At 33.7% G+C, this 12,423-nt stretch overlaps 1 protein-coding gene across 14 annotated transcripts in view; it reads right to left on the bottom strand.

The window, feature by feature from the left end:
- CSPP1 (centrosome and spindle pole associated protein 1) overlaps positions 1–12,423 on the bottom strand; it is a 126,346-nt gene that overhangs the window by 49,970 nt on the left and 63,953 nt on the right. For all 14 annotated transcript variants that reach the window (XM_055318270.1, XM_055318269.1, XM_055318259.1 and 11 more), the window contains 2 exons: positions 10,905–11,026; positions 10,484–10,562 (listed from right to left, as the gene is read on the bottom strand). In XM_055318270.1, coding sequence (XP_055174245.1) covers positions 10,484–10,562; positions 10,905–11,026 — 201 coding nt within the window. The remainder of the gene's footprint in view (positions 1–10,483; positions 10,563–10,904; positions 11,027–12,423) is intronic.

A 12,423-nucleotide genomic window follows, 5' to 3' on the forward strand; every position in this document is an offset into this window, starting at 1 on the left:
GCAACAATCCAAGAAGAATTATAAAAAATTAAAAAATAAAAACTTTCATTAAGAACAATAATATTTATGGCATGTGAACCTGCCCCTTCCCATTCAACTTCTGCCTAGCTTACTGAAGTCATAAAATCCAACAGCCTGTCACAGAAGGCAGCTATAAAAATCAGCAGCCCACAGCCAATGGAAATGTAGAACAGGTTTGGAGCTCCCCAAACAGCCAATCTCTAAAAAATGTGACCTTTGACCTATCTGGAAGCTCCCTGGAAGAGCACCATTCTTAAGGCCTGCCTTTATTTAATGCGTACTTAGAGCTTGCTCAGTATAAATGTTCTTATCATGAAGTATTTGTAGAAAACAATCAGAGCAATTGTTCCACATTACAGTTAACTGTGGCAGCAAAACCTGTGGAGCAAGCAAAAGGCTAACCACCACCGACAAAAATTTTTATTTTTTTAATTAGGGAAAAACATATCCATAGTGACTTGGAAAACTAACATATTCTTATGAACCTAGAAAGCCACATGCATATGCAGTTTCACAGATACCCAGAAAACCTGTGAGAACATTCTAATCTTTCACTTCTGGCTGGTATTGAGGTCTGTACGAGAAGGAAGTAAAGGCTAAAACTGAGATGAAAACTGCTGGAGTATTGTACTGAACATGCCCCAATACAAAAACAGAACACTTAACAACGAGTATTAGACATTTATTTTAAGTCATTTAAGGAAATTTAAGCCCTTTAAGGCAATCTCTGTCCAGTCATAACCGATTAAGCTAACTCAGCAGAGGCATCAATAGTCACACATGACAAACAATATAAACTTTACAGAATTAGTTCACAATAGTACTTTAAAAAGAACCACAATGACAAATAGCAACAACAATAAGCCTTAGGGAAATGAGAAAATCTGATTCCACAGTTGCCACATTTTATCTTTTTAAATGCCCAGTTTACAATTAACAAAAAAATTTTATATGAGACTAACAAAAGAATAGGGAAGTATGGATCATATACAGGAAAAAGAAATCAGTCAATACAAACTGTCCTTGGGGAACCCTACATGTTGGACTTTTTGGACAAAGACTCTGAATGAGGTATTACAAGTATCTTGGAAAAACTAAAGAAAACCATATCTAAAGAATTAAAGGAAAGTATAAGAACAGTGTTATACCAAATAAAGAATATCAACAAATTATTTTTTAAAAAAAAGATATTACAGAGTTGGAAAGTACAAAAACTGAAAAGAAAATTTCAGTAGAGGGTCTCAACATCAGATTTAAGCAGGCAGAATAAATCACTGAATTTGAAGTTAAGTCACTTTAGATTACCCAGTCTGAAAAACAGAAAGAAAAAGGTTAAAGAAAAATTAACAGAACTTCAGAGACCCTGTGGGACACCATCAACTATATCAACATATACATAATAGGCATCTCAGAAAGAAAGGAGACAAAGAACATAAAGAATGTCTGAATAACAGCTGAAAATTTCCAAAACTTGATGAAAAATATTAACACATCTAATAACTTATCAAATTCTAAGCAAGAAAATTCAGAGATCCATACATATATACATTATAGTCAATCTGCCTAAAGACAATGAGAGAACCTTGAAAATAGCAAGAAAATAAGAGATCATCATGTACAAGGTATCTTTAATAAGATTAACAGGTCATCAGACACCATGAAGACCAGAAGGCAATGAGACGACATATTCAAAATGCTGACAGAAAATGAATTTTAACCAAGAATTCTACACCCAGGAAAACTATCCTTCAAAAATAAAAGCAAAATTAGAACATTAAAGCTAATCAGGCCTTTAATAAAAACTCAGAAAAGTTATCACTAACAGATACATCCTATAATAATGAATGTAGCACACTACAGATTGTGATGAGGAACACTTGACAATAACTGCAGTAAACACAAAGAAATAAAGAACACCAGTAACAGTAACTACAGGAAGACAAAGATATTCTTTTTTAAAGATTTTATTTAAAAAAAAAATAAATAAAGATTTTATTTATTCATGAGAGACAGAGAGAGAGAGAGAGGCAGAGACACAGGCAGAGGGAGAAGCAGGCTCCATGCAGGAAGCCCAATGCGAGACTCCATTCCGGGACTTCAGGATCACACCCTGAGCCAAAAGCAGACACTCAACCACTGAGCCACCTAGGCGTCCCTACAAATATGCTTTTATTTGCAACTCTATTCTTTCTAACTTAAAAGGTAAATACACAAAGAAACAAACAAGAAAGGAAAAGAAAGAATTATAAAACTGTGCTGATGAGTTTAAATGTATAAAGATGTAATTTGTATGACAACAATGGCATAAAGGAAAGGGGAAGTAATGGCATTACAATGTAGAAAAAATTTTTTTACTATTTTTAATATTGACCTTAAACTCAGTTCTTTTAAATTAACACAGTAATTTTAATCTGTAACAAAATACACACACACACACACACACACACACACAAAAACCATACTAAAAGGAATTAAAAAGGAATCCTATAAAATATTTAACATAAGGGGCTCCTGGGTGGCTCAGTCAGTTAAGCATCTAACTCTTGATTTCACTTAAGTCAATATTCAGAGTCCTGAGATCAAGCACCAAATCAGGCTCTGTGCTCAGCAGGGAGTCTGTTTCTCTCTCTTCCTCTCCTTCTGACCCTCCCCCAGCTAGTGGGCATACACTCTCTCAAATAAATAAAATCTTTAAAAAATATTTAATATAAAAGAAGGCATTAACAGAGGAACAGAGAAACAAGAAAGATTTAAAAAAAATAGCTGACAAAAATTCTACCTTAATAAGAATGTACTATATGTAAATTTAGGCAGAAGATAGCAGAAAAGGGTGGACTGAGGTTGTGGGGGTATAGTTAGACTAGGAGGCAGAAGTATGCTGTCTGCAGAGACACACTTTAAATTCAAATACACAAATAAACTGATGGTATTACAAGGAAAATTATATACCATGCAAGCTAACCCAAAAAAAAGAACAAGAGTAGCAACATTTATAACAGACAAAATACACTTCAGTTCAAAAACTGTTACTGGACACAAAAAGGAATCTTTTATCCTGATAAAAGTTCAACCTATCTTTAAGAGATAATAATGATAAACATATATGTAACATAACTACAGAGACCTACATATAAAAAGCAAAAACAGAACTGAAGAGAGAAAAAAGACAAATCAAAAATAGTCGGAGACTTCAGTACTTCACTTCAAATAATAGGACAATTGAACATCTGTATGGAAGGTCAACAAGGAAATACAGAAAATAAACAATACTACAAGCCAACTAGATCTAAGACACAATGATAGAATGATCCACTCCACAACAGAGTACATTCTTCTTAAGTCTATACAGAATTCTCGAGGACAGACCATATGTTAGGTTATAAAACAAGCCTCATTAAATTTAAAAGGATTGAAATTAAAAAAAAAAAGGATTGAAATCATACAGAGTATGTTCTCCAACTGCAACAGAATTACATCAAAAATGAATTAAAAAAGGAAATTTATAATTCTGTTGGGAATTAAACAATACACTCTAAAATAACCAATACATCAATGAAGAAATCAAGAGAAATTGGAAAATACTTTGAGATGAATGAAAATGAAAAGACAAGACACAAAATGTCAGAGATGCTATGAACAACACTATACCAACAAATTAGATCAAATTAGATATCTAGATCAACATCTTAGATATCATTGACACAGGTCAATCTTAGATACAAAGTACCAAAACAAACACAAGAAAAAATTTTAAATAAACTGATGACAAGTAAAGACACTGAATTAGTAATAAAACAAAAAACTACCCACAAAGAAAAGACGAGAGCCAACTAGTTTCCTGATCAATTCTCCCACATTGAAAGAATTAACAACAATCTTTCCCAAACTCCAAAGTAAAATGGAAAATGGAAAAACACTTCCAACTAATTCTACTAGGCTAGTACTATCCTAATACCAAAATGAGACATGAAGAGGCACCTGAGTGGCTCAGTTGGTGGAGCATCCACCTCTTGATTTCAGCTCAGGTCATGATCTCAGAGTTGTGATCAGCACCCTGCCCTCCCTGGCCACCAGATGCGATTCTCAGCTAGGAGTCTACTTGAAATTCTTTCTTCTTCCTTTTTTCCCTCCCCCCACTCACACTTGCATGCTCTCTCTCAAATAAAAACTTTACTTTTTTTTTTAATTTTTATTTATTTATTTATGATAGTCAGAGAGAGAGAGAGAGGCAGAGACATAGGCAGATGGAGAAGCAGGCTCCATGCACCGGGAGCCCAACGTGGGATTTGATCCCGGGTCTCCAGGATCGTGCCCTGGGCCAAAGGCAGGCGCTAAACCGCTGCGCCACCCAGGGATCCCTCAAATAAAAACTTTAAAAACAACAGTAGTAAAAACAAAATCAGACATGAAAACAAAACTAAAGACTAATACCACTCATAAACATAGAGGCAACAATCCTTAAAAAAAATAAGCAAACTGAATAATCCAGCAACATATCATAAAAATTATATTTCATGACCAAGTGGGATTTATCACAATAATTCCAGGTTGAGGGCAGCCCGGGTGGCTCAGCAGTTCAGCGCCGCCTTCAGCCCAGGGCGTGACCCTGGAGACCTGGGATGGAGTCCCAGGATGGAGTCCCGCATCGGGCTCCATGGGAGAAGCCTGCTTCTCCCTCTGCCTGTATCTCTGCCTCTTTTTCTCTCTGTGTCTCTCATGAATAAATAAATAAAATCTTTAAAAAAAAAAAATAATTCCAGGTTGATTTAATATATGAAATGAATCAATATAATACACCCTATTAGTAGAATAAAGAACAAAACCACTGAAGCATCTCAATAGATGCAGAAAAAGCATCTGGCAAAATTCAACTTCTAATTTAGAAATATGCTGAAATATGTATGCTAAATACATTTATAATGGAAACAATCAACAAAAAATAGAAGAAAACGTCCTCAAGCTGATAAAGGCAATTACAAAAAACCCATAACTAACATCACAATTAATGGTTAAAGACTAAACAAACGCCTATAAGATAAAGGAAGAAGTAAAATTATCTTCATTACTGATGATGTAATCATGCATGCAGAAAATGCCAAGAAATCCACTAAAAACTGTTAGAACTAAGAGTTTAGCAAAGTTGCAGGATATAAGATCAATATACAAAGTTCAACTGTACTTCTACAAACTAGCATGAATAATAGGGAAATGAAATTAAGAGAACAATTCCATTCACAACACCTAAGAGTGTTTAATACTTTGAAATAGGAGATGCCTGGGTGGCTCAGTGGTTGAGCATCTGCCTTCAACTTAGGGCATGATCCCAGGGTCCTGAGATAGAGTCTCACATCGAGTTCCCCACAGGGAACCTGCTTCTCCCTCTGTGTGTCTCATGAATAAATAAAAACCTTTTTAAAAATAATAAATAAATACTTTGAAATCAATTAAGCAGAAGTTAAGCAGTGTAAAAGTTACAAAATATCACTGGAAGAAATTTAAAAACCCCCAAAAATTTTATAAAGACATCCCACATTCATGGATTAGAGACTTAATAATGTTAAGATGTAAAAGTAAACCATAAAGAAATAGAAAGCCTGAAAAGACCTATAACTAGTAAGGAAACTGAATCACTAATCAAAATTACCCTGATATCCAAAACGAAAAGGATGCTATAAGAAAACTACAGGTCAATATTGCCTGTGGCCACTGATGTAAAAATCCTCAATAAAATACTAGCAAGCCAAATTCAAAAGCCTATTAAAAGAATCAAGCACCATGACATGATCAAAGGGGGATTTATTCCTGGAATACAAGAATGATTAACATACATACAAAAATCAATATACCACATTAATAGAATGAAGTGAGGGAAAAAAATGACCATCTCAATTGATGCAGAAAAATGATAAAAAAAGTTAACAATCTTTCATGATAAAAGCACTCAACAAGCTGGAAATAAACTACCTCAACATAATAAATGCCATATTTAAAAGACTGAAAGCTTTTCCTCTAAGATCAGGAACAAGGCAAAAGTACCCACTTTCATTACTTTTCTTGAACATAGTACAGGAAGTTCTAACCATAGCACTTAGGATAGAAAAACAAGTAAAAGGCACCCAAATTGGAATGTAAGAAATAAATCTCTGTTCATTGATGATGTATGTTACATATAGAAAACCCTAACGATTCCACACACAAAAAATACCAGTTAGTAAAACAAATTCAGCAATGGTAGGATACAAAGTTAACACACAAAAACCAGTTGCATTCAATACACAATGAATAATCTGAAAAGGAAATTACAAAAACAATTCCATTTATAATAACATCAAACAGAATAGAATACTTAGGAATTAAGTAAACCACAGTGTGAAAGACTTGTACAAACACTGAAAACTACAAAACGCTGCTGAAACAAATTAAATAAGACATTAATAAATGGAAATGTATCCCATTCATGGATTAGAAGGTTTAATATTACTAAGATGTCAATACTACCCAAAGTGATGTGCAGATTTGATGCAAATCTTATCTAAATCTCAATGATATTTTTGCAGAAATAGAAAAAGTCTTACTAAGATTTTATTCTCTCAAGGGACTCCAAATAGTCAAAAAAAAATTTTGAAAAAGAACAAGCTACAGAACTCATACCTCCTGATTTTAAAACTTACCACAAAGCTACAGTAATCAAAACAGCATGGTATTGGCATATAGAAAGACATAGAGAACAAATGAATAGAGAGCTCAGAACTAAATGCATTCATGTAAATGCATTCATGTAAAAAATTTTTGCAAGGGTGCCAGGACCATACACAATAGGAAAAGGACAGTCTTTTCAACAAATGATGCTAAGAAAATGATATTCACAAGCAAAGAATGAAGCTGGACTCTTAACACTTCATACCAAAGTTAAATTCAAAATGGATTAAAATCCTCAAAGTAAGACCAAAAACTATAAAACTCTTAGAAGAAAATATAGAGCCAAAGCTTCAAAATATTGGATTTGGCAATAATTTCTTGGATAAAAAAAGAAAAAATAGGCAAATTAAACTTCATGAAGATTAAAAATGTGTATGCATCTATAGTGTTGCTAGATACTACCAACAGAGTAAAAAGGCAACACAATGAGTAGGGGAAAATATTTGCAAATCATATATCTGATAAGGAATTAATATCCACAATATATAGAGAACTCTTAAAATTCATCAACAGAAAAAACAAATCACCCAATTAAAAAATGAACTATTAAGGACTTAAATAGACATTTCTTCAAATAAGATAGACAAATGGTCAATAAGCACATAAAACTTCAGTCAACATTAGTAATTATAAGGAAATGCAAATCAAAAGCACAGTAAGATAACACTTCATTAGGATGGCTATTATCAAATAAAACAAAAATAACAAGTGCCAGTGAAGAGGTGGAGAAATTGGAACCCTAATGTAGAGCTGATGGAAATGAAAAATAGTACTGCTGAAGTAGAATACAATACGTTGGTAACCCAACAGATAATTACCATATGATCCAGCAATTTCACTTCTGGGTATATACTCAAAAAAACAGAAAGCAGAGTCTAGAAAAGACACTTGTACACCCACATTCACAGCTAGCTGCATATTCGCACAGAAAAACATAGAAGCAACCCAAGTGCCCACTGATGGATGAACTGGATAAACAAAATGTGGTATCTACATACAATTAAGTATTACTCTCAGCCTTTTGAAGAAAGTCTGACTTGTATCACAACATGGATTAACCTTGATACATTATAGTAAGTAAAATCACCAGACACAAAAGGAGGAGTAACATGATTTGACTTCTATGAGGTATCTAAGTAGTTGCAATCATAGAGACAGAAAGGGGCAGAAGAAGGGGGAATAGAGAAATGTTTAATAGGTACAGTTAGTTTTATAAGATGAAAGAGTTCCAGGTGGTGGTGATGGTTTCACAATATGAATGTACTTAATAACATTGAACTACACACTTAAAATGCTTAAAATGGTAATTTTGTGTATTTTACTACAATAAAGAAATTGAAAAAAATATATTAAACAGATCTATAGATTCCATATAATCTGTACCAAAATCTCAACTGACATTTTGCATAAATCGACAAGCTTATCCTAAAATTCACATTGAAATGCGAAGGACCTGCAACAGCAAAAGTAATCCTGGAAAAGAAAAATAAATTTGGGGAACTCATACTTCCCTAATTTCAAAACTTGCTATAGTACTACAATAATATTCCTGGCATAAGGGGAGACACATAGATGATTGGAACAGAATACAGAATCCCAGAAACAGACTCACATAAATACATGTCCAGTGAATTTTGACAAAGATGCAAAAGCAATTCAATAAAGGACAAATAATCTTGCTAACAAATGGTGCTGGGCACCACTGGACACCCAAAGGGGGAAAAAAAAAAAAAAGAAAAACCTTCAACCTAAGCCTCACATCTTACCTAAAAATTAACTCAGAATGGATCATGGACTTAAACAAAAAACTACAAAACTTTAAGGGGAAGAAAAAAAAAAAAACAAGAAAAATCTTTGGGATGTAGGCCTAGAAAAAGAATATTAGACTTGACACTGAAAATATGATACATAAAAGAAAAAACTGAAGTTGGGCTTGATTAAAAATTTAAAATTTTTGCTCTCTGCAACATGCTACTCAAAGGATGAAGACAAGCTGTAGGGTAAGAGAAAATATTTGCACACCATGTATCTGATAAAGCACTAGTATTTAGGATATATCAAGAATCCTCAAAAACTCAATAGTTAGAAAAACAACTACTCCAATTTAAAATGTGTTAAAAAACAGGGCGCCTGGCTGGCTCAGTCAGTAGGGTATGTGACTCTTGATCTCAGGGTCATAAATTCAAGCCCCACACTGGGAATGGAGCCTATTTAAAAAAAAATAAATAAGTAAAATAAAATGTGTAAAAAAAAATCAAGAAACATTTCATTAAAGATTTATAGATAGCAAATACATGAAAAGATGTTAAGCATCATCATTATCAGAGAAATATAAATTAAACCCCCCCATGATCTATCATTACACACATATCAAAGTGCCATAAACAAAAGTCATGACACCAAATGCTGGTAAAGATGTAATGAAACCAAATTCTGAATACACTGCCAATACAAATGTGAATTGGTACAGTCTCTGTGAAAAGTCTGGCAGTTTCTTATAAAACTTAAGTTATAACTACCATATAACCCAAAATAATACTCCTGACCAATTTGCCTAAAGAACCAAAGACTATGTTCATGCAAAACCTATACATGAATATTTATAGCCACTCTATTCATACTAACTTAGATGTCCTTCAACAATGTACCACAAATTGTGGTACAAACATACCATGAAATGCTACTCAGCAATAAGGACAATTTATACATGCAACTACTTGATGAATCCCTAGGGAATTATGATTTTAAAAAGTCAACCTCAAAAGGTTACATAAATGATTCCATATTTACATAGCATTTTTTTAATGACATTAAAGACATGAAGACAGATTAGCTATCCCTAGTGGAGGGAGGGAATAGGTGCAGGAAGGAATTAGGTATGGCTGAAAAGGGCATTATAATGGATCCTTGTGATGATGGTAGTGTTCTGTATCTTGACTGTATCCAATGTCATATATTTGGGCTGTTATTGTTCCACAGTTTTACAAGAACTTAGCATTAGAAACTAGGTTAAAGGTACACAAAATGTCTCTATATAATTTCTTATAATTCCATCATGGGAATCTATAATATCTCTAATAAAAAGTTTAATTTTGGTATCCCTGGATGGCTCAGAGGTTTAGCGCCTGCCTTCAGCCTAAGGTATGGTCCTGGAGGCCTGGGATCGAGTCCCGCATCAGGCTCCCTGCATGGAGCCTGCTTCTCCCTCTGCCTGTGTCTCTGCCTCTCTCTCTCTCTCTCTCTCTCTCTCTCGAAATAAAATCTTTAAAAAAAAAAAAAGTTTAATTTTAAATAACTATAAAATATACTTATTGACATGGAAAAGGGGTTTATGATATATTGTTACTTTTAAAAGAACAGTATACATAATATAACATGATTTGGTGTACATTGTATGTATGATTTTGTGACAACATAAGAAGACTTCCTGGGGGAAGAAAAAAAGAAAGAAGACTTACTGAATGCTTAGTTAGATACACCTATCACTGAATGAATGGGATTTCAGGTGATTTCAACTTTTTGCATATGCTTCTTTGTATTATTATTTATCAATAATATGCATGCATGACTTTTCTAAGTGAAAGTGAGATTACTCTTAATTTTTTAAATGTACTATGAAACACTGACTTAAAAGCAATACTTGAATATACTGGTTATGCAATAATTGACAAATTAAGTTACACCTGTTCTGAAGGGAAAAAATAATATAGGTTCTATGAAAGACAAATTAATTTTGAAAGAAATTATTATTTTAATAACTTACATAATAGGCTGTGCTGGCTGGTGGGTGACAGGAGCACTAACATAAGCTGCAGGCTGTACTCCCATCATTCCTGAACCATCTTAAAAGAAAACAAATTTATTTCAGAGTACCCATTTATCAACACTTTAAACCTAAAGAAAAAAATCAGATATTGAATACTATCTAAGGGAAAAATTTCGTATTTCCTTCTTAGGAGTTAGCAAAGAACATTGCAAGAAACCACAAAATAGATATTTCTTAAAGCTAAATAAAAAAACAACTATGAAATATAGCTGAGTTTTAAACTGGGTGTTTTTAAGTCAATAAATATGTAATATTTGAAATAAGTAAAGCTGTGGCTTTTAACTTATTTTTGCTAACATTAAATAATTTTCCTGACCGAACCACCAGAAAAAAAATGTTTAACCTATAGATAACTTACAATAAGCAAGACTGGGATCCAAAGTATTCCTGGCCCCATAAAAATAGTATGCATCATCATAAGGAGTACGATAGTTAGTAGCCAGAGGTGGTAGTAGGGGAGGAGGTGGCAGAGGTGCAATCCTATATCAAAAAAAAAAAAAAAAAAAGGGAAAACTTTTCTCATATTTCATTGCATTTTTAAATCAAGACATAATTCTTTTGCACAATTTTGCTGAAAATCTAATCGCTGCTTTGACAAGGCCACCATCTTGCTTTAATCTCTTATCAAAAATTAGGATTCAAAAGCAAAATATTCTACCAAATTTCAGAATTTAAGGTATAACACTTATAAGTTGAAAACTTTGAATTATAATAATCAATTAATATCTAATTAATCAGTATATGCCAGTATTGAACAAACATGGTCCCTGTCCCTCATAAATAATACAGAAATAAACAGGCAGTTACAGCACAGTATGTGAAACAACACAAACAGACACAGGGTGCCGTAGGAACATGGAACAGGGACATTTCAATCATATGGGGAAAAGAGGAAAGTAGTAGTAAGGCTTTCTAGAAAAGACAATGCTTTGGGATGCCTCGGTGGCTCAGTGGTTGAGCATCTGCCTGCGGCTCAGGGCATAATCCTGGGATCTGGGATGGAATCCTGCATCAAGTTCCCTGCGAGGAGCCTGCTTCTCCCTCTGCCTGTGTCTCTGCCTCTCTTTCTCGAATGAATGAATGAATGAATGAATGAATAAATAAATAAATAAATAAATAAATAAATAAAAGACAATGCTTCAGCCATGTTGGTGGAGTCACACAGAGAAGGATAGTGCAAGAAGAAAAGGCAAAGTATAAACAGGATTAAAAATAGTTCCATTTGACTGAGGGGAAAGGGCATATTTTTTTTAACTCTAAAATAATTTATTGTTCTTTCAAAGGTAAGTCAGCCATAATGTGAAAGAGAAGCCACTTAAATATCAACAGTAAAGAATGGACATAATGCTTTGTATTTCATAAAGTTAAAGCTTCTAAAAACCTCTACTTCAGCACTTGACTGATTAGGAAAATCTCTATTTGCAGCAAGGCAATATTTTCCAATAGTAAAAATGGAAAAGGCAAATTCCTTTAGATGACCAGAAAAAGAAAAGGAGACATCTTAGAATGTCTTCCCTCTTGAGTCTATCTTCACAGGTTATCCCTTGTTGTATACTTCAAAATAATTTTGAAGAGCTAAGAAGGCATTAAAGTTCTCTCCAGTCATTGATATTTTTCACACTTTACTGGTAACTCAATGGGTCTAACCTTACTAACTGTTGCCTGGATATGTTAACAAAGCAGTTGAGAAACCACTATGAAAGGAAACCAACCGCCAACATCATTATATCTTAAATTTGGATAGAGATTTATACAGAATTTTTTTTAAAGATTTTATTTATTTATTCATGATAGACATAGAGAGAGAGAGAGACAGAGAGGCAGAGACACAGGCAGAGGGAGAAGCAGGCTCCATGCAGGGAGCCCGATGCGGGACT

Source organism: Nyctereutes procyonoides, unplaced genomic scaffold (genome assembly GCF_905146905.1).
Source record: "Nyctereutes procyonoides isolate TBG_1078 unplaced genomic scaffold, NYPRO_anot_genome, whole genome shotgun sequence".
In the NCBI taxonomy this organism is placed as follows: domain Eukaryota; kingdom Metazoa; phylum Chordata; class Mammalia; order Carnivora; family Canidae; genus Nyctereutes; species Nyctereutes procyonoides.